Source organism: Megascapheus bottae, chromosome 4, assembly GCF_031878675.1.
Source record: "Megascapheus bottae isolate mThoBot1 chromosome 4, mThoBot2.hap1, whole genome shotgun sequence".
NCBI classification, from domain to species: Eukaryota; Metazoa; Chordata; class Mammalia; order Rodentia; family Geomyidae; genus Megascapheus; species Megascapheus bottae.
Window position 1 is genome coordinate 59,906,009 of NC_143512.1, and position 24,146 is coordinate 59,930,154.

Sequence of the window (24,146 nt, forward strand, 5' to 3'; positions counted from 1 at the left end):
CAATGACAGTGTTTATAAGATCTTTCAGCATGGAAGGAGGGCACTGGTTGCCAAACCAAGAAGCATTTCTTTAAATGCAGCTCTGAAGCAAAACATCTCAGAATGCCAAAGAATCCTACTATAGGGACAACTGGTTTCTGGGTCCCACTCTCATTCTTCTGAGTGGTCTTTTCTACCTCTTTGGTAATCTCTTTCGTGAACAAATGAATCTTACCATATAGATTGTCACTCAAGAACAGAAATTGAATTCTCCATAAGTTTCTGTATACTTTAACATGTAATAAAATGTGAGAGATGGCATCACTGCCAAGAGTAGATCTAGCAATAGAATTTAGAGAAGTTGACACCAGGACAATAAGCATCTCTAATCAAGAGTTCTGCCTGCTTTTCATGGGGTAATGGGTTGTGGTTACTTTGAGCTCATTGATTCTCAAGATGATTTAAGTTTTTCTAATCAATGTATATTTTATTTTTCCTTTACAAATGGGCTAAGTTGGGATACATACAATAAATAAAGTTTAACTCATAATACAATGGATTTTTTCCATTTACTTACTTATTACTTTATTCATAATATTTTCTAAAAGATATATTGGGGAGTCTCATAGATCACAGTCAGAGCCCATGCCTCTTACAGTATTCGTGGTAGATTTCATAGTTTGTCTGTTTTTATTTAATTTAATTTTATTGTCAAGGTGATGTACAGAAGAGTTGCAGTTACATATGTAAGCTAGTGTGTACATTTTTTGTCAAACATTGATCATTTTTAACAGCTTCATTTTTTTCTAAGATTTGAAAACTTTCTCCTATAATAAAATTAATGAGAAAAATTGAAATATACAACTACCACTAAAGTTCATCAAAAAATGTTAAAAATTCTTTATAAATCTCACTTTATAGATAAATAATGGTAATAATATGTACCAATCTTTCTTTTGGCTGACATATATATATATATATATATATATATATACATTGAAGGCTTTTGTAAATAAGATTCAGCTAAAAGCTTTAAATTAATTCAATTCTTTTGAAGTTATCATATCTCACTGCCAAATGGCAACAATGTCAGATGAAGGAGCTGTGAGATGTGTGGCTACCTAAGATATTCATTTTTTCTAATAATTTTACCTCTAAGTCCCCCCCAAAACAATTAGGCAGAAGCACATACAATCACATATGCTTAAAGATACCTTTAGACAATGTATTGACAATTTTTCATTAAAATATATATAATTCCATTAGCCTTACTTACTTGACAGAGAATGTAAGAGTAGCTGACATCAAACTGTTTTAGAATATTCAAAACCTTTCCTGTCATTATTAAAGAAAAATCTTTACAGGGAGCAGTGGCACAAACCTGTAATCCTAGCTATTTGGAAAACAGAGATCCGGTGGTTTGCAGCCTGAGTTCAGCACAGGCAAAAAACTGAGCAAGACTCGCACGCAACCGCCGTTCATACTAGCTATGCATTAATAGGTGACACAGTCTAAGCCAACCTGTAGGAGAAAAGCATGAGACCTTCTGCAAACAAATAAACAAACAACAAAAACCTTAAAAGGGACAATGAGGCAGGAGAGGGAGCTTGAGAACAAACTCAAGTATTCGTGCCTGTTCAGCATGAAGCCCTGAGTTCAAATTCAGAACCACCAAAAAGTATCCTCAGCCACTCCAAAGTAACCAACCAACCAGGCAACAAAAAGACCTCTGTCAGTCCACTTTTTTTTTGTTCTGGGTCCTGGGGCTTGAACTCTTGGCCTGAGCATTGTCCCAGAGCTCTTCAGCTCAAGTCTACCTCCTTACCTCTGGAATCACAGCCCCATTTCCGGTATTCTAGTGGTTAATTGGAGATGAGTCTCATGGACTTTAGTGCCCGGGATTTGAAACGAGGAAAGGAGGGAGGGAAGGATCTGCAGAGCTAACCAATCTATTTGGGTAACATGACTTGGAGTGGGTTTCAGAATCTTGGCATCTTTTAACAAGTTCTTTAGATAATATTAATGCCAAAGTTGAAAAACTGTGGTCTGATGTAAACAATTGGATTTTCATCAGAGGAGAAGTATTTTTTTCTGGCTTAAATGAAGTGATCATTAAAGGTCAGGTACAGGCTGACAATTTATGTATTCATCTTAAAGGTAAGTCACTGATCTGTTTTTCAGATGTACATACTGCTTTTCAAACATATGTACTGCCTTTGCTTGCAAAATATTTGCTAGATAAGGCTAGGGATATAGATAGCCATTTCAGAGAATAATCTCTGAAACTGTGTTTAAGTCAGAGTTCTTAGAAACAGAACCAATGGTATGTGTGTATGAAAGAGACAGAGGGGGGAAGAGAGAAAGAAGAGAGAGACAGAGAGAGAGAGAGAGAGAAGAGAGAGACAGAGAGAGATTATATATGTGTTTATTCAGAGAAATGAGACTTATTTAATAAATCATATTATGTAATTGTGGAGAATGACAAAATCAAAACTTTCGAGGAAGGCTGACAGGCTAGCAATCCTAGGAAAACATAATGTTAAAAGTTTTATTCTTGGGTAGGGCACTAGCCTTGAGCTTAAAAGCTCAGGGACAACGCCCAGGCCCAGAGTTCAAGTCCCACAACTGGGAAAAAAGTTTTATTCTTAACAGAGTCTACAGGCAAAAATTCCCTCATCTTCAAAGAACATTTTATATTTTTCTCATACATGAGAAAAAAAAGATTGTCAAATCTTCAATTTAAAGATTCATCTATTTTAATGAATGCCTGTTGATTTAAGTGTTAATTGCACCTGAATTAAATACTGTAACATTTAGACTGGCATTTGACCAAATAAATACTTGCATAAGGTAGTCTAGCAAAATTGTCACTGATAATTAGCATCACTCTGTTTTAACTAGCACATACATAAAATCACAGGATCACTGGTCTTTTGTAAAACCAAATTTGATTCATTACCTTACCAATTAAACCTCCCAATAGCCTATTTGTTCTATTCTATCTATCCAAACTATCGTTATATAGATGTATACACTTTTCCCTTATATTTTGTATTTTGCTTATTTTGGAGATGTTATAATATCAAGAAAATCTTTTTGTTTAAGATCTCAAGATCCTGTGCACTGGAGAATTTGATTGATCTTATAATTTGTCTCTCAACTTTCCACTTACTGGATTAACATTCACTTCAAAATGAGAGACTTCCATTTAAAAACAATAGGCTTGGGAGCTAAGAACTACATAATTGTGGTACTAAAAGACAGATTTGGAAATGTGCTTATGTCAATGCAATAGTTTTTCAAAAGGGCTACAATGTCTTTGAAAACCTAGTTCTGTAGAGCCTGAGATTCCGATCTTGAATAGAAAGGATTATCCTGATAAAATAACATCTTCTAAAGAAAAATAAAATATAAAGGAAAGAAAACAGATATTGAAATAAGAAAAAATTGTGGAGTCCCTCCCTCTTTCAGTTCTTTACTTTGGAAAGAACACATAGAACGGAGAATTTTAATTGATAAGCAAGGAAATGAAATTCTGTTTTATAAAAGGCTCGGCCATTAGCAGAATGTGATGGTAATTGAAGCATCTGGAGTGATGCGTCAATTGGAGTGAATGCACAGACAAACAAAATGTGACTGTTGTTGAAGGCTAGAGTAATTTAATGAGTATAATTCAAGATCTGCCACTTTACCTCTTCTGCAAATGACAGTGACATAAATGTCTAGAGTGGCTAAGAGCAATTTCTACTTTGACCAATCTTACTAGAGCCTTCTCAATAAATTTTTCTGTTGTCATCAGCATAGCTTTCATGTATAGATTTAAGTATTTGTTGAATTGTTGGTTTATGCATTATTATGGGATAGCATAAGACAATAAACAAACAGGTCACCAATTTATGATACATCTTAAGTCATTACCATTAGCAAAAATAATTATTGCTACTATTAATATGGGCATTAATATTACTAAAATATGGATATTATTATATCTTATAATATGAATATGTATTCAATGCATTGACCTTTCCTACCTGTTCAGCAACAAAACCTGCTTTATATTATGCACTATATTATTAGTTTGAACTGTAAATCTACAAAGCCTTTTAGCATCTACCTTCTCTAACATTGCCATTCAGTTACCTAAAATAGACCTCTGTTCCTGTTTGATGTATGTTTCTATCTCTATATTTGCAAAATTAAGACTCTCAATTCCAACAGCATGATAGAATATCAGCAGCCTTTTTAATATTTTATCTTCACACATTCAGTGTGATTCAGAGAGTAAATCTCTAGAGCTGGATGATCTGAGGTAGCTAGGATAAACTCACAGGGATTTCAGATAGATTCAAAGGAGCATAAGGCTCAAAACAGTGCAGGTATTTTCTTAACTATGTGAGAGGTCTAGGGTGAGAGACCAGGCTTGTAGAGCAGCCTCTTCTCATGCAATCATACAGAGACCACACTGATTGAGATTCTGTCATATTCAGCATCCGGCTGCCTAAGTTTATAGAGAGCTCTGTATTATAGGCAATGAGTGGCATCGAGTACATGACACAGAGTTATAGAAAAAAGGTCTGGCATTGCATTTCCCTTTTCTATCATGTTTCCCTGTAACATGCTAGCATCTGAAGAAAGGGAGACATAGAGAATGTAATATGCCTCTGGAAAGTCATTTTCCAATAAAAATGTATGGACTACTTTTTTGCTGAATAATTGACTTTACTTGCCAATGCCCAAAAGTATTTCACAAAGCAGTAAGACACCTTCAGCAATTCAGAGTCCTTGTTATACTTACAGTCTTTATGTCTTACAAAATTATTATTATTATGACTGGTTTCAGGACTTGATGCCATACCACACACAGAATTCCCATGCCACTCTAATCATTAGTTCATGTGGCTGCATCTATATATTTCAGGAAGATTTTAGAATTCTGCCTCCACCCTTGCTTCCAGTGCAGCCTATAGAATCTTAAGTTCCATGCGTAGCATTCTGGATAAAGCATTGCTTTTTAACTCTTAGGAAATACCTCAAATACTATGCTTCTTCGCATTATCCACCAGTCACAGTTATCTCATTTCCAACTCTCTTGACGTCTTTGTTGGGAATATAAAATGTGCCTGGATATTAGTTGTAATTAATATAGCAACATTGGCTAAAGAAAAGTTCTAGATAATAGGTAAGATTTCAACAATGTCATTAGAAATTAATTGATTCCTTAAATTTATAAATCTGAAATTCAGTGAAAGAAAAATGAATTCATGGTTTATAAACCAGATATATTCTTTGCATTGATTATAAACTATATTTACTATAAGCAATTTGTCATCTTTGAGTAATATTTATAGGACTGAATACAAATCCTATTTCACTAAGGTTTTCAAGTTCATCTCCTCAGACATGACAGAAGTTGCATATCCTGATTTTTATTGTTGAACATTTCTTAAAAGTGAAATATGAGATTAGACTAATTACAAATTGATTGTAGGTATTTTCAAAATGCAGTCAGGAAAGAAGAAAAAAGGAAGGCTTACAGTGAGGATGAGATATGTGTGAATTGTAACTTTAGGGAAGAATCTAATGAGCATGTTTTTCAGCACATTACTTCAGTAATGACATTGGGGAAAATAAATGTCAAGTCTCAGGACTTCTCTCAGAAGGAAATCTGGACTAGCTTGACCAAGCTGGCTACAGTTATAGGAGCCGCCCTAGAAGGTAAAAGTGACACTTACTTGCATATACGGTACTTGGTGCCAAGTCCAAATACCAAATTGTGTTCCAAGAAGAGATGCCAAGGGTCAGTGCGCAGAAATGTGTCCAAATGTGCTGTCAACGCAAGGAAGTCTGAAAACCGAAGCCAACACAACCAAGAAATCAGGAAAGCTACATTAAGAAACAATGGGTCAGAACTTGGAACTGGGAAGTAATTACCAGGTTCTCATGTTTCAGCTGTCATTGTCAGAGGTGAGGCATAAGATGAGACAAGCCAGAACATTTAAGGCACTGGAAACCAAGTGGTGAACAAGCAGAATGGCTTTGAAAAATTAGCTAGGGTCAAAATTAATTCCACCAGAGAAGATTTTTAGGAATATGACATAGTTACAAATGTAACGAGTTGAAAACCTTGATCGATGTTGGCTTTTCCTAAACAAAGTCTTCATTGGCTTCGTTGTCAAATACAGCTTTGAATGTTAACCAATAGAGAAAGTAATATGGACTAATAATAAAGTATTGGCAGAAGGTTTATATAAAATATTACTCTTAATGAAGCACTTATTCATTAATCCCTTCTTCGAACAGTTTAATTGGTTGCCCCTGGAAAATAAAAGACGAAGTGCTACAGAGCAAAGGTTTGGGAATTGAAATGCGTTGTGTATATCTTAGATTGAGTTTCCCTGAAACAAACAAAGATACAAGAATCCATGTGCAAGTGATTTATGAAATACTCTCAAAGGGGGGTAAATAGCAAAGAAGTGAGAGAGGCGAGAGGAAGCTGAACATACCAAACAAGATGCACTTTCAGGCAAAACTTCTGCTCTGACGGAGAGCCGTATTTTGATTCCACCATGAATCTCTGGAGTACTGGCCTCCCTCACTTATCCTTCCAAGACACAAAGTCAGCCTCATATCTTCTATACTCTGGTATTTGCCCAGACCATCATTATCTAAAACTCACACTGAGTTAGCAATTCTGGCTCTCTTACTAGTATAGTAATTCAAGGGAGTCGTTTTTGACAGGTTAATAGAATCGTACTTGTAACAAGCCTGAGTTGAAGACTAGATGAGTCAAAACTTGTATCTGCGAGGATGCTTAAGAATCTTGGTGGCTTTAGACCCAAAATTAGGCCATGTACTTCTACTTTGCATCAGTCCATTTGAGGTGTGATTTAAAAAAATACTATTCTCTGGGTAGTTTGTGAATAACAGAAATAGCTTCCTCACAGTTCAGGAAGCTGTGAAGTCCTAGATCAAGGTTTCTTCACATTTGGTCAGTGGCAAATCCTTCAAAAATGGGTCTTGCTATATTCTCACAAGGCATTGGGGCACTAATGTCACTCATTAGGGTAGAGCGTATGGCAAGCATTCTCAAAGCCACCACCCCTTAATATTGTCACACTGGATACTGGGTTCCAACATAAGTATTTGGGGGAGACGCTAATTTCAAGCCATACTATCATGTAATCACTGTATCAATAAAAAAATCTATGCATGTGATCATATATTCAGAGATTTTTATAAAAAGATATTGTATTAAAATTAGTATATGAGAAAACGTCAATCACAACAAAAATTAGGAATGAGATAACTCCTCAATCATAGCCATAAGCTTACCACCACAAAGAATATAATGAAAAATATTTTATGAAAGTGCAAATGCAACAAAAATCTTTTGGATCTGGGAAGTAGTGGCTCACACTAAGCTATTTAAAGTCTGAGATGTGAGAAACACAGTTCAAAGCCAATCTGGCCAGAAAAATAAAACCTTGCTATTCTTATTTCCAGTTAACCAGCAAAAAGCCAGAAGTAGAAGTACAACTCCATTGGCAGTGTGCCAGCCTGGAGTGAAAATACTGAGTTGAGTCTCACAGCCTTTCCTGCCTGAGCTGATTTAGATCTGGCAACTTCAGCTTCAGCCTCCTGAGTAGCTATGTTTACAGGCATGAGTAACCAGTGCTCAGCTTACAATACTTTAATGCAAAAAAAATTAAATCCTCCTCCACATCTACTGTCTCAAGCTTGCTTATCAACATTTTCCCCACATTCCTACACACAGGTGTGTAGCTTTTTTACACTTCCATCTTGCTTCAGAATACTGACTTATCCCAGGTAGACCTATTTGCATTTATCTCACTTTCAAATAATAAAATGTGAAGTAACAGGATGACAAAATGGACTAAATTATGTTCTGTTAATAATATATATTAAAGATGATCTTTCATCTATATCAATATAAATAATGTGAGGTAAAATAAAATCTTTACAGGTGTTTTTATACCTAATGGATAGATTCCTAAAAATGAGATTTGGGGGTTCAGTTTATATAACTTTAAATTTAAAAGGTAAAAAGAAATTCAATTGATGACCTTGCTTTCTATCCCATTGGTGAAATAGAAGCAATCAGAACAGAACTGTCACAGACTTTCTCAGATAAACTCACAATCCAGAAACTGAATCATATGCCATATCCTCTTCATCTATTCACATAAATAGACTACGTACTCTAAGTTCAACTTTTCTATCACATTCTATACCTCATTCTTTCCTATCTAATCCAGTCGTTTTTTTTTAACTGTAGCACTTTTACCTTCTTTTTCCATCTCCTATGCTATTTTGATTTTTTTTTCATTACTTCCAAACAAAACAAAACAACAAAAAAGTACTATGCATTTACTAGTCTCATGGGACACACAGAACACGCTGGCAAATTATATTGCTTATACTTCAGTATAATCTAGCGAAGAACCACTTTCACCCCCTTTCTGGTTACATACATTTGGTTGAAGCATTCATCTTTTTCCCTGGATTGAGGCTTTCGCTGCCAGAGCAATCATTTTTATTCTGTATTTTCCTGAAATCAATGCAGTATACTCCTTCAGTCCCAGTGCTTAGAGGGCTGAGACAGGAGGATTATGAAAATGAGGCCAATTTGAGCTGTTCTACATGGCAAGATCAGAGCCTGTTTCCAAAAGGAGAAAGCATTTTTACCTTTATCTTTTTCAAAATGTATAATTACCATTGAATTATGTTCAGTTTACTGATTCCCTTAAAATTTCCATCCCATTGAGTAATTTTTTATTGTAAACATTTTGCTTTTCCATTCTAGGATTCCTACATTCATATTTTTCTTTTGAGTAGTTTTAGTCATCTTTTTAGAGTTATGCGTGTATAGTTATTATGTGACATTTTCCTTTGTTGTAGAAGATGACTATGTGGCTTAGTGATAGAGTGCTTTGCTAGCATTTATGAAGCCCTGGGTTTGATTCCTCAGTACCACATAAGCAGAAAAAGCTTAAAATGGCACTGAGGCTAGTGATAACTTTGAGCAAAAGAAGCTTAGGGACCATGCCCAGGCCCTGAGTTCAAGCCCCAGGACTAGCCAGAAGAATAAAAATGGAGGTGGGGGCAGAAGAAACAGGATGGGAGAATGATTTTGATGAATTGGTTCACATCCTTGCAAAGGTTGAGTAGCTCTAACATCCTTAGTCAAAAAGTTGGAGAGACGGGAGAATTGGTTATGGTTTTTGAGACAAATTCTGAATCCAGAGAACCTAAGGTATAAGTACAAAAGCCATGAGCTTGATACCCCAAAACTGACTTTCCTATATGAGTCTGAAGGCAGGAACACCTCCATAATTCAGGCAGGAGGAACCCTCCCTTAACTGTGAAAAAGTGAGCATTCTGTGTTCAAATTAGGCCTTCAACTGATTTTGTGAGCCATCCCACTGCAGGGAGGAAAATCTTTATTCCACTTACTCATTCAAATGTTAATCTCCTTTTCTTATGCTATCCAGACTGACTAGTCCTTGAAAGCTTGTACTTTAGGTGCATTAATAGTATTTTCTACTAAGTTCTGTGGAAAGGGAGAAAGGAAGGAACAATGTAGAATATTTGCTGGGCTTATATGCAATTATTATAGACGATGTAATTATGACATTGGCAGGTGATACTAGGCCCAGAAGTTAGGGAATATACATCTGGTTCTAATACTAACAGTTATATAACATTGAAATAATATTTTTTAAAAAACGTCTGGACGATTTTGTTCTAAAGTTCTTTTAGCTATGATATTAGAGTAATCACTAATGCAACACATTAATATTGAACTGTGGCCGCTATTTTTCAGTAATTGTGAAGTCTACAAAGTGACAGCTGAGATGTGTGTTTTCCCTATATAGAATGGTTCCAGGAAATGCCCTTTTGTCAGAGAATAAACCCAGAAGAATAATCTGCACCACAAAACACACAAGCAACATCTGCTGAGGCAAACATTGCTTTGTTTCAATATTTTGTCCAATTTAAAACACATTGCGTTCATGTTCTATATGATTTTTTGTCTCATTTTATTTTGAAAATGTCATCAAAATATACAATTGGATTCTCTCTGTCCAAACAAGGAGATTGTTTGTTGGGAGTTGGGGGGAATTTTAAAATAGCATCGCTTTTGGAAGATGGGCTGAAAAGGACCTACCACTCCATTCTGTGATGCTCCTACCTATTGCCTTCTAATCTCTCACATGGGAACCTCATGCTCTCCTCAAATCAGGACCAGTGTCTCTTCCATTTCTCTCCACCAAATAGGGGCACAGTTGGTCTCAGGCTTTGACTCATGCAGTAATTTGGACCCCAGTACCCTCTAAGTGCCGGATGAGGGCTCCTTCCACCCCTTGAACTGGTTGCTTGTAGGAAACATTGGACCCTTAAGATTTCATTTACAGTCTGTGCTCTTTCTTAGTGGAAGTTACAGTAACAAAACTTTCCTTTTCCCTCCCACTACAATTTCCAACTTTCTCTAATGGTCACTCATCCTTTCCTTCATTGGGTAGTCCTGAAAAACTCATTTTGTAATTAAATCACTTCAACCTGGAAAATGAATCATTCTGACCTAATGATAAAAGCAAAAGTTTTTGAGATTTAAAAAGAAGAAGCTGGTTCTCAAAAATTTATACAATTCATTTCTTCCTAAACAATTAATTGGCTGTCATGATCATGCAACCATTTTTTCCCAGTGGCCTAAAATGGTAATGTTTATCAATAAAATGCTTCTAATTACTAAAAACCTACTATATTTTCTCTTATTATACCTGGAAGTTGCTTAATTAAAAAAAATAGAATATGAGATTTCTATCCATACCAAATATATGCCTTTTTTGTTGTCTGTATTTGATTTCTCCTGCTTATTTACCAAAAGACAAACCAGTCATCTCCCCTTCATTTACTTGTATTTTTAAAAAATTTATAAACACCTCTATTTTAGGTTACCTTGCTATACTTTAAATGTTCACTTTGAAAAAGTACATTTTTAAAATTCAGCTCTAAAATAAAGAATTAAAAAATGGCAATCAAGGGGCCAGGAGTTTGGCCTAGTGGTTAAAGTGCTCGCCTAGCATGCATGAAGACCTGGGTCCGATTCCTCGGTACCACATACATAGAAAAAAAGCCGGAAGTGGTGCTGAGGCTCAAGTGGTAGAGCTCTAGCCTTGAGAAAGTCCAAAGACAGTGCTCAGGCCCTGAGCTCAAGCCCAGGACTGGCAAAAAAAAAAAAAAAAAATGGCAATCAAGTTTGGTACCTAAATTCTAATTATTAAATAAAGTATAAGTGGGAGCATTTATTTTTCATAGCCTCTTTTGTTCTCTAAAAAAAAAGCAAGAAAGAGTTGGCATCATGCTTCAATCTTCAGAGGTCACCCTGGAATCTTGTTTTTGAAATTGTTCACGAGGAGGCTCCAAATGCTAGCAGGGACTGTCCTCAACTAGCTTGAAGAGTTTGTTATCCACCAATTCCATAGAAGCTTTGTGTAGCCTTCCAGCCTTGTATTTCTAAGCAAAATAACAAAATTATCTTTCATCTTAGCACAAAAGTAGACCTGGAGTTAGGTCTCTGTCCCAGGGGAAGGAGCAGAGGGGTCATTTGACACAGAGCATTCCCAACTCAGGGATAAAGACTCTCTTTACTTATTGTGGTATCAATAATCAGAGGCGGCAGTTGTATGAAACCAATGTCTGCATTTGAGAACATAACACAGAAGCAAAGGAATTCCTTTTTTTAAGCATATATGTAGAACCCAACACTTTTTAGAATAAACAATAAAATTAGATACACAAAAGAAAAATACAAAGACATTAATAATAATAATAATAATAATAATAAAACTGCAGTTTTAATTCTTTCCATCTCATCTTTCAGAGCTTTAAAGCACTTAATCTGACTTCACAGGGCCTTTTGAGGCAAAAGACTGTATCCAGATTTGAGGCAATTCCTCTACTGGTAACTTGGGCAAATTATTTCACCTTACTGGACTTGGACATACAAATCTACAGTCTATGTTCCTTTCTACCTCCTCTTCTAACTAGTCAGATAGGAAAGTCTATTCTTAAAATATTTAAATTTCATGGATAAACTAAATGGTTATAGAAGTTTTCCAATTACAATGCACTTTTATTTTCCTGCTCTACTAAATGATTCTTTTTCTATGGTTATTCATGATATTCCAGAAATTGGCTCCTAAAATAGAATTAAGCAAATAATCATAAACATAGAATTTAAAATAGAGGGGGAAAACCAAGACGGGTGGGGGGTGTGGGGGGGGGAGGGATACGGGTACCAAGACATGTGAAAGGGTATCAATGTATGTGAATTAATGCACCTTCTATCTGGCAAATATCATGTAACCCTTTTACTAATTACAATAAAAAAATTTAAAAAAAAAAGAATTTAAAATAGAACTAAGCTATAATGCATATTGGTGCCGTCTACATGGTGTAGGTAAGACCAAAACATACAAAAGTTGTTTGTCTAACTATATGAGAATTTCATCACATAAATATTTATCCAAAATAAATAAAGCTGAAATAATAAAAAGAAAATGGATAAATTAATAACCCCAGAAATCTTTCTTTCTAATACAATAAAATAGGAAGAATATGCCCTATTCCACTTAGCACATGAACATAATTATATGATCAAAGACAAAAAGTGTTTCTTTTCCACAAGTTGACCTAACTAAATATATCTAAATTCATTGAGTTTGAATACTAATTGTAAGTATCCCAACCTCCATTCATAACTAAGACGGGAATATGAAGCCAGAATATATACCTACTGGTACAGGCAAGAAGAAAACAATATAAAAACCTTGAGCAGAAACTAGATGGAAAATGGCATATTTTAAAGCTGTTATCCTGAGTTGTATTTAAGATACTTAGATAGTGCCCTGATTTAGGTATAGCCCAATGTATCTTCAGCACCAAGACTTATCACCTAAAGACACTCATTAAAGGAAGTGCAGAAATTTCCAGAATTTCACATGCTAAATGCCCCCAAAGATTCTGAAAATTTCCCCACGTCTCTCCCAGTCCATAGGCCCAGGATGGATCATTGTTGTTCTCAGAGTCTACATCTTAAATATAGTAGGCTGACATGCTTAATATTTGCTAGTTTGGTGCACACACAGTGGTGCCTTTTCACGACTGATTTTCTGACTCTTGGCTTCAAGTTTCCAGGCCAGCTTTTATTTAGGGTTTTGTTTTTTCTTATTTTTTAAAACTTGTGAAGCAAGGCCATAGAATTAGGGAAATGAAAGTCTTTTCATCTAAAGGATGAAACATTCTATAATTGCTCAGGATGACAATATGAGAGGAGGAAAGAGAAAGCCTTGGTTTGACTTGTAGGCAGCCTCTGGTCTATACTGATTTTTCTACAGGATAATTTGTGAAGCTTTTAGAATTATATGGACAGTGACCAATCTATAAAATTTATTGTGCATGTATTTCATCTTCAGATTTTTGATATACCCAGATTCTTTTGCCTAATTCTTTTAATTTTGTGAGAAATTCTCTTTAAATGAAAACAAATGGCCCAATCACTTTTTTCCTTATTTTATATATATATATTATAAGTGAAGTTTAGTAAAATATTTTATTCACAAAAATAATGACTTAAAGATTATTAGAGCTTATCTTAGAAAAAAACATTTTAAAATTTCACAGTAAACTGGAAAGAAGGAAGGTAGTTTAAAACTTGAACTCTAACTACAGCTTTCTGCACATGCATTTCATATGTACACATAATTTTTACTATATCAAATTCCTTTTCTGTTATACAGAAGTATTTTATTGAACATTCTTTATAGCAATTGACTGATTTTTGAACCTCCAGCTCATTAAATAAAAAGCTCTGGAATCAAATCAATCAAAATGTAATCGTGAATACATATAATAATAGATTATAGATTTCTTGAGAGCAAATGCCATGTGACATTATCTTTTTTTAAGTTAAAAAAAACAGTAGTTTGTCAATCAAGCATTCGATGCTTTGTGCTATGCTTTGCATTATGTGTTTCCCCAGACTGCATAATCACTCACTGGTCACCTACATTGGGCTGTCAGGTTCTTTGCCGGACAGAAATTATTGCCTCTGGTTCAATGGTTTATGTGAAATAACAGTATAGGTACAATTGCAAGAAAAATAAAGGTGCTTTCAGCAATTCAAAAATAAAGAGGAACTGATAACATTTCTTGCACATAAGAGATAAAAGGAGGAAATATTATGTTAAGGACCCCACTAATAGTTAGATACATGGAGCGTGGGTCATCAGTGAATAATATAAATAAAAGAGATGCAATTCTTGCATCATGACAGGACTTCAAAGAGGAGGAGAAAAAATGTCCTGAGCTCCCTTCTGTGTGCTGATCCTCTGTAGATTTCACTCTCCCATTGGCAAAGCCAACTGTCAGTCATCTGTCAAAGGATCACTGATGGAAACAGAGGTACCAGAAGAGAGATGGCAGAGAAAGGGAGAAAGAAAATCCTGGGGACTAATCTGAAAGGCAAAAAACAGCAGGTCATTAAATATTATCTTTACCATGACAAAATTTCTATTGTTTATTGCATCATAGAAAATATTTCTTCTATGTTAAAGTATGTTGAATACAAGCAAATTTACCAAAGAAGTTGTAGAAGAGATCAAATCACACTCAATAATGTGTCTATTTCAATAGTAAATACAAAGAGGAGCAGGTTCATTAGGCAAATTTTAGTGAGAATTAATGAAAGTAAGTATCTGCAAAATATAAAGTGTAAAACCACAAATCTGGCAGAGCACAAGGAAGAGAGAGCAAGTGAGAGTGAGCTGAGAGGAGGACATGGCTCAAATCCTCATCCTGTAGGAGAACTCTAGAATGAAGGATTGTCCTACCAACACACAGGGGACATACTAAGTCTTGATCCTTTCAGAAGCAAATAAACTGAAACCACAGTTTCTCTGAACTGTTTTTGTAAAAAAAAAACAAACAATAAGAAAGAAAAATTTCAGTGACTCTTTTGCTCTTTCCAAATCCCTTCCTCTGCTTTGAGAGTCATAAAATAGCCCTTTTGTTCCCCCTTATTGATGATAAAGTGATGTAAGTCAACCCTTTAATCACACATGCATGCATATCCTTTAGAATAGAAGTCACTCAACCTCATTTAGTCGAGAAACTATGTATTTACTCAAATTTCCACTAACACATAGTAGGTAGTCATTCAATAAGCATCAGATGAATATAAACCAATTAGGAAACTACATGAGCACATTGTAAATATCTGTTTTGGCAAGACACCAAAAGTGTACAATAAATATTATAATCTTTGTTCTCAAACAATAATAATGGGGCCAGGAGATTGGCCTAGTGGTAGAGTGCACAAAGACCTGGGTTTGATTCCTCAGTACCACATATATAAAAAAAAAAAGCCAGAAATGGTACTGAGGCTCAAGTGGTAGAGCTGCAGCCTTGAGAAAGTCCCAGGACAGTGCTCAGGCCCTGAGCTCAAGCCCAGGACTAGCAAAAAAATAGTCTCAAATGACAATAACTAACATCAGATTTAAAAGTTTGACATGTGTAATAGGTCAATGAGATGTAGAGGGCCCAAAGTGGAAGGAAACACATCTACAGAGGGACAGCTGAACATGGACAACAAAGATCTTCAGAGACTTCACAATTTTGTCAAGGGAACATTCTGTTTACCATCACCTAGGCGAGAACAAACAGCAGTTTTGTGGAGATATGTTGGCTGAGTTTGGTTACCACGATGCAGAATTCTGCTGATTTATTGTGAGCATATTTTAAATATTCCTATATACAACTTATGTTTTTTCTTTCCAGTGTTCCCATTTTCCATCTTGGTCATATTTCCTTTTCAATAACAGATCATCAAGTGTTTGAAAATCAGGGAATATAAATTTTACCTTAATTTCAAACATTGAAAGGAAAAATTGGGCAAATACCTATGCTTTGAAGTATAATATTTCTTTAGCAAAACAACATTAAGGCTCAGAAAGCTGAACTGAATTATATATCAACTTTTCTAAAAGGTGACATCAATTTCCTAAAGAAGAACTTACAAATTCCAAATAAGTCTTTTAAAATCCCTGGATATCCTAAAAAGTACCCAGTATGCAAGTGAGGTTAAATGTGGTAACCTCACATAAAATAGCTCAAAAATTGCAAAAAAAATGAGCAATATTTGTTTTATATTGGCTAATCAACTGGTAGTTAATAATAGGATACTAAATTACTTGGCTACTATTTTATAACTATTTTATTTCTCCTTGCTAATCAATTGCTGTAAAGACGTGGTAGGTTGGGTTTTTTTCATAACTAAAGCCTTCCAATCTTTGTTATCTGGCATGTCAGACATATTAGAGTGATGAGTGATCAATGATAAGAAGAGCAGAGAGAGAGGAAAGAAAAAAAAACAAAGATAAACAGGCATGAAAACTTAGAGCTACAGTCTACAGACTGCCACTGGCATTCTGCACTCAATTCTACCACTAAGTGACTTGGACATCCATTCACTCATCCATAAAAAGCACACCTTTGATTTGATTGCAGGTTGAGCATCTTTAAGCCAAAAGTCCAAAGATCAAAATTCATCAAAATCTAAACCTTTCGATAGCTACCACACAGCCACAGTTAGAAAGTTCTACACTTGATCTCACAAGCAGGGTTGTAACCCAAATGGCAATGAACTAAAATATTGAATAAAATTACCTTTAGGCTACGTGTTTAAGACATAAAATACAAAGCAATTATATGCTTAGATTTGGGATTTGGGTCCTCTAAGGAGGAGAGTATTTCCGTTCAAAATGCCCGAGGGCTGGAGATGTTTTGGGGAAATTTTGGGGTGTGAATGATGAGATATTTTGGAAATGGGACTATCACACTGGCTCTGATGTGTTGGCCATGCCTTTACATGGACCCTTTATTTTAAAATAAAATAGTGAAATAATAAAAATAATAATAGTGATAATAATCATGATGTATCACTTTTTCATTTGTCCAAATATCACTAATTAGAACCATTATCCGTAGCTGCAGTACGGAAGAAAATGAACCCTCACAGCACCTTACCAGTGGTGTCTCCCATATCAGAAAGGTGAGGTGGGTACACAGTCAGAAGGCCTGCACATGTCTAATTTGTGGAACTGCCTGGCTGACCTTTGACCTGACTAAGCATTATTTGAAGCAGCTTACTGACACTGCCAATAATATCGCACATAATAGAACACACATCTTGTAACTGAGCCATAAATGGTGCTGAGCAACATAAAGACTCCAGGAAATACATGCTTAAAATGTAAACCAGTGCAACAGAATAGCTACTGAAAGATTGGCTGAGACCCATACAGATTGCCTCTTTTACATGTAAAAGCCACATTTTAGGATTCCTTAATATCTACTGTTGTGATCTTGCTTTTAAAGAGCCTCCATCCTTTCTCAAGACACCACATTTAACAAAAGACCGCATCTATTTCTCTCAAGAAGGATTTGGCCTAATATTACAGGATATGTTTAGGGCATAGAAATAAAGAATGCTTTCCAGAGATTGGATAAAAGAGAAAGACGGCCTTTTAGAATTAGTAGGTACCACTCTAATCTGAGGCTTGTCCTGTCCTTTTCAATCGTAGCAGAGAAACAATTAATAAAGGAACCCATTAAGACCTGATTATTGCTGCTAAAAAAAGGAAGGTAGAATTTCAGTCCTTTGAAGTAACTGAGAATGATTCAGGCCTCATTACAGAGATATAATCTACATTCATACATTTATGTTAGTGATTCAAATCTATTGGGAGAGATTGAATTCCGTTAAATAGTGCATCTTTCCTGCAGAACTTTTCTCAGGCTTTCTCAGGCTAATCTAGGAGGTGACCTAACAATGCAAAGTAGGAGGGTATTTAGGGATTCAACTGTGCTATAAAAGAAAGGCTGTACCAAAAAGAAAAAAAGAAGAATGCGATATAATCTAAAAAGCTATGTCAGCTTTTCCTTTGGGCTGGATTGTAAATGCCCTTTCTGTCATCACACTGTACAGAGGAGCAGCGAAAGGGACCTAGAACTTTCAAACACTGCACCTGCTGCAGCCAGATTTTCCTTTGGAAGTTTTGAAGATGTCTTTTCCCCATTTCACACAGCAAAAATAAAATTCCTATTAAAGGCGGACAGAACTGAATAATGTCAAGTAGAACTGAAAGCTATTAGAAGGGTGTGAGAAAGAGAGAAGAAAAGACAGCATAAAGAGAGAGATGGTGGGGAAAAAAAGGAGAGGGAGAAACAGGAGAGAAAAGCAAGAGAGGATGTCTGGTGTGAGTTTTTTTTTAAAAAAAGAACAACCCTCAAACTGGCATCAATAGTGTTGGTTACCAGTGTAGAGAAACCCCAAAATAATAACTTCCTGTGTTTTGTAACTTTTCACAACAGAATCTTTATTGTATGGTTTCATCAAATATATTTTCTTAAAACATAACATGTAGCTTTAATTGCTTGTCAATTCAGGCATTTGGAGTTTATTCTAAACTATTAGACAAAAATTCAAATCCCTAACAATACTGTCAGGAATTTGTCTACTCAGGTATAAAACTGTGAACTAGGAAATTGAAATCCGCACTGTGGGTTCATTATTCAATACCCATGCTTTAATTAAAGAAGTAAGAATTGGTTTGACGTATGTTCTTTATTTGCTTAACTTTCCAATTAATAGTTACAAAAATAAGAGCTAATTATATTAAACTTAGAAATCTACTGTGATGTTAACCACATTGTTGAAATCTTTTGAATAAGCACTGCAACGATTTATAAATAATGCAATTAAAAGTCTGATTCTGGTATTAAATAGTTCTATTTCAAAGGCTGTGAATGTACAGAAAATTATAAATGTACATTTTTTGAAATCCCTAAGCAGTATGCTTAGGTACTCATTCCCAGTGCCCATCTCTAATGCTAAATTTCTAATTCTTTGTGTTTTATTTTCCTTCAGTTCACAATGAAGATTGAAACCAAATGCACATTGTAGGGATTCTGGCGTTTGTATATACAAGCTCTTCTGATTAGTTCCTTCCAAATTACAGTTGCAGTTGTTCAAGTCCCAAGTTCACTTTGAAATGTTTCCATCTCAGATTGGCAGCCTATTAGGTTGAACCATATGAAACTGCCACTTTTGTAGGTGGAAAGCAGTCAAATACTGGCAATTTCATAGGCCTCAACAAAACGCAAATGTCCAGCTGCCTAACCTAAGATGCCAGTACGTGTTCAAGTTAGTCCTTTCCAGTCAAGACTGTGACTAGTGGAGAGTGTAATTTCAAGAAGTCTTCTTGTAAGAACTGTGTCTCATGTGAGAGTGGGTTGCCAGAGTTTCCATGTTTTTCTTTTTCCTTTTTTTCTTTATGACTTTTAACTCTTGGCAGAGACTCCCTAGGCTTGGACTTGGGTCTACAACCTGGGATGTGAGCTGGTTATTGAGAGCAGTATGGCAGTGTGGATACTGCGTGGAGAAGGGCGAAGGAGACCGGTAATGTAAGCTGCATTGTAAAACAGAGACTTTTAAACAGTCAATTTGGAGATGGAGAAAAACGCCCCTTGATAGTAAAGTGCAAAGGAAATTGCACAGAAAAGAAAACAGACAGCAGGGTCTTGAGCCAAATTGTATAGTAAACTCGGCGATCTCAATAAAGTGCGTTGGCTTTGAAGTGTACGAGTGATTCAGTGAAGGACTCATGTTAGCAATTAGAAATCGCTCGTTTGGGACCCTGATTTCATTTGCGCCAAGAGAGAGGCGACGTTTAAGGGTGACGATAAATCTCCCCGAGCTTAAAAGGCAGGGAAGGCCAAAGTGTGAACTTTTTACTTCAGCAACGGAAGCGAGAAATCAGTGATTCATTAAAGCAGGAGACCTCCTTGGAAGCTGGCAGGGGAGAGGGAAAGGGAAGCTAATTATGTCTCCTTTTCCTCTGCTCCTTCCTACCAGTGTGTGCCCGGCTGAGCTGGGAGAGTTCATCCCCCAGCATCTTCAGCGTTCTTTCCAGCCAATTAGAAAAAGAAAAAGTGGGGGGGGGGGAAGAAGAGGAGGTGTGTGGGGGGGGGGACGGGGAAGCCAAGCACCGAGACTCCAGGTGGCTCTCCAGGGGTGAGGGGTTGGGTGGGTGGGGGGTACAGGGGAGTGGTCGGGACTGGCAGAGGGTGGGATTCGGAAAGCGCCAGGGCGGGCAGCTCCCGTCGGTGGTCAGGAGCAGGGGACCAGGGGAAGGGCAATTAGTGGAGCTGGGGTTTGGCGGCGGCCAGGCGAGACCGGAGTCCCCGGCTCCCAGAGAGGGCACCGCGCGCTCAGCTCTCTCTCTCTCTCTCTCTCTCTCTCTCTCTCTCTCTCTCTCTCTCTCTCTCTCTCTCTCTCTCTCTCTCTCTCTCTCTCTCTCTCTCTCTCTCTCTCTCTCTCTCTCTCTCTCTCTCTCGCTCTCTCTCTCGCTCTTGCTCCCTGGTTCCCCAGCTTTTGCTCACCGCCCCCCCCCCGCCCCCTGCCGGCCCCCTCCCCTGCTTCCCCCTCCCCTCCTCTCCCCCCCCCTCGGCGTTCCCAGCAGCCGCGGGTTTCAGACGTCCCACCGCCGTTTGACCCCCGCCCCCCCTGCCCCCCCCCCGCTTCTCCACCCCTGCAAATGAGGTTTGCCCGGCAGAGGCAGAGCCCACCTCTGGCTGAGAATCACTGACATTTCCACTCCGGGCTTTCAACCTGTTTACAAGCGGGTTTTCCAAAGAGAAGAAGGAGGGCGGGTGGTGGGGGGCGGGTGGGGGGGGTGGATAGAGCCAAACAAAACACCAGCCGCCGACTTCCCCCCCAAAACACCAAGAAGTGACTTCTGCAGACTTCACATCCACAGGCAACGCCACCAAAGAGCGAGAGCGAGCGAGGGGTAGAAGAGGAGGACGCGGCGGGGAGCGGGGCAGCCGCCTTCCACTTCTGACAACTGCAAAGGGACCCCACTGGGCAGCAGTGGCCATCGGGGGGCGGGGGGCTCCCGCAAAGTGCCCACCGCAGAGGGGCGCGGCGCCCTCCCCTTCCGAGCCACCCCGCGCGCCCCCCGTGGCATTGTTCGCGGGGCTGTCATCTGTGTTTCAGACTTTGGTTGTTGTTGTTTTTCTGCATCTAACATGGTGAAGAAAAGAGTGAAGAAAAGAACAAAGTAACTCCTGCGGGAGCCACCTAGCCAGCGCTGGCGACCCGCGCCGCCGCCTGCCGCCGCCGGCAGCGCCCGCGGCCACCCACGGCCACCATTCCCCGGGAGACGCGAGAGGCGCAGGCGGTGGATCCCCCGAACCGAGCGGCGAGGACCGGCAGCCGACCCTTCCTAGGAGTTATGGATGTTGGTGTCTTCACTTCTGGCCAGATCCGTGCCCTGCGGGAGCTGAGCGGCAGCCTCCACCTCCTGCAGCCATCTCCTTGCCTTGCACCAGGTCTTACCCTTCCAGTATGTGCCTTCTGACGAGACGATCTCCAGTGCCCAGAGCTTCAGTACAATGTGGAAATGGATACTGACACATGGTGCCTCAACCTTTCCCCACCTGCCCGGCTGCTGCTGCTGCTGCTTCTTGTTGCTCTTCTTGGTGTGTTCCGTCCCTGTCACCTGCCAGGCTCTTGCTCAGGACATGGTGTCACCGGGGGCCACCAACTCTTCTTCCTCTTCCTCTTCTTCTTCTTCTTCCTCCTCCTCCTCCTCTTCTTCCTCCTCCTCTTCCTTCTCCTCTCCTTCCAGTGTGGGGAGACATGTGCGGAGCTACAATCATCTCCAAGGAGATGTCCGCTGGAGAAAATTATTCTCTTTCACCAAGTACTTTCTCAAGATTGAGAAGAACGGGAAGGTCAGCGGAACCAAGAAGGAGAACTGCCCGTACAGTAAGTAACAAACGGCGCTCCCCTCCTTCCCACCATCCACCCCCACCCCACACGGGGGGGAAATCGCTTCCAGATGTGGCCAGCTAAATATTTACGTCCCCAACCCCTGTAAAATGATTAAGTGGAATACTTTCACACTAAATCACGTCCCCCCCCCTCCTCTGTATACATGGGGCTGCAGCAGGCGTCCCCTCCCCTAGGCAAGCTCTTCCACACACCCGCACCCCGCGCCACCCTCAGCAGCCCCTTCTCTTGCTTGCTGGGTTGTCACTTGCCTGACCACGCAGGGGTGCCCTAGAGTTGTCAGGGCACGGATGACCCTTTCTGTGTCCAATCCTTCCTTGCATCTCATCCCTCCCTTGTGAAAATGGCTCAGGTAGACACACGCGGGCTCCTTGCGTCTGCAGTCTTAAAGTCTTTCTTTTGGGATAAGGCTCTTGGAGCTGAAAAGTCCTTGCTCTATGTCCCACGGAGGGGGCTTTGTGGAAAACTTTTAAGAAACCAACGTGAAAAGTCTCTTCCACTGTCTCCCCTTCACCTCTCTAAATAAGAGCAAGAAGAATGTAATTTGTTTGTTTGTTTGTTTTTCTGGTGTGGATGCTTTGTGTCGGTGGTGGTGTTTTCTGGCTGGGTCCCTCAAGTAGGCTGGTGATTGCATCCCATGAAGTTAGCTTTCCAGGCACCACTGCTGCTATTTGTCTTCTGCTTGCCTTCTCTCTTGGTAACTTGATGCTCAGGGCTGCATTGTCAATAGCATCTGCGCTGCTTTGTGATGTCCTGTTGTACTGTTTCTTCTGAAACCTCTCATATTGCACAGCCACACTACTACAGCATTGTAAACATCTGGGACTGGATATTCACGCAGACCTCACACAAATTTCATTGTCATTCTTTTATTTTCAAAGTAAAAGTCATAAGTCTGTTTCCATAGTTATAGTTGATCCCATCGAGTGAGGCTTTCCCCTCAGGACAAGAGTTCTGCTTGATAGCCTTTGGTTTCCTCCTTTTTTTTTTTTTTTCCTTTCTGCCTGTCTTTCCCAAAAGGGTGTGGGCTGGAAAGGGAGAGGGAGAATGAAGAGAAAAGGGATGGATATTGTGTCACTTCTTGAATCAGTCCAGCCAAGCCAGAGCATTCTGTTGGCTTCCTTTCCTAGCTGCTTTCGAGTGGGAAGACGTATTCATTCTCTATTGATTGTTTTTTGAAAGGATCTCAAGGCAATGTAATGGCACACTGAAGAAGACCGTACTCAATGACATTTAAACATTGTAAAGGACTATTTAGCTTTATCTTTTTGGTAAATTGCAAGTCATCTTTCAAGGAACCTTTTTTGGTGTGTTAGCACTTTAGGAATTCCAAGCATATTATGTACCATTTAACTTAAATGTATGGGCTGTATATTTCAAGATTCCTTAGCCCAGAAAGAAACAGGTAGTAGTGAAAATGGCACTTGAGTCTAATGCCTTATTTTTAAGTAAAGATTTATATAAACAATAGCTTCCTTTCTTGTTTGGGAATGACACACATATAGCATTAACTTCTGTTTCTCCTCAGCTAGTGCTTGTATTTAATAATCAGCAATAGTGTACAAGCAATACAAATATTTGTAGAAACACTTTAAAGCAGTACATTTCAGTTTCAGTATTAGATACATTAAATATATTTAAACATATTTGAGCCATATACATGTTATATATCTGGTATAAAAGACATATGTTATATATATATTAAATACCCACATTCTTACATATTTTTTCATCTTCAATAACAAAAGGTTGCTGAAATAATGTTATTAATGATTATCATTTTTCCTTGAAAGTCATGAGATACTGAGAATATGGTTGATGGGTTTTTTATTGAAATTTAATATTTTTGCTTACTTCTAAAACAAAATGTTGTGGTGGAATTCAGTTTGTAGGAGAGAGAAGAACCTACCTGAACAGAGGGAGGTGGAAATGTACATATATATTTTTTTTCTTTGCAATTTGTAATTTTAGTTCATAGGAAAACCCAATGAAACATAACAGAATTTCATGATGTCCTGGAACTAACTTTCATCTTTTTAAAACTTTTGATAATAACTTGATTTTTTCATTGTTATATTTTAACTATCTTTATGATGCAATGGAATAATGGGCCTGAACCATTCAGTTTATGCAACTTAAACTATAATTTTTCTAAAATAATGCTCACTGTGATTAATTACCTGGCAAATGTTTTTCAGAAAATATACCAAATTGTATTGGTACAATG

The 24,146-nt window shown here is 38.1% G+C and overlaps 1 protein-coding gene across 1 annotated transcript in view; it reads left to right on the forward strand.

Moving 5' to 3' along the window:
- Positions 1-20,813: 20,813 nt before the first annotated feature.
- Positions 20,814-24,146, forward strand: part of Fgf10 (fibroblast growth factor 10) — a 73,425-nt gene continuing 70,092 nt past the window's right edge. The window contains exon 1 of the mRNA XM_090331965.1: positions 20,814-21,895. Within this exon, the coding sequence (XP_090188091.1) occupies positions 21,520-21,895 (376 nt within the window). The 5' untranslated portion in view covers positions 20,814-21,519. The remainder of the gene's footprint in view (positions 21,896-24,146) is intronic.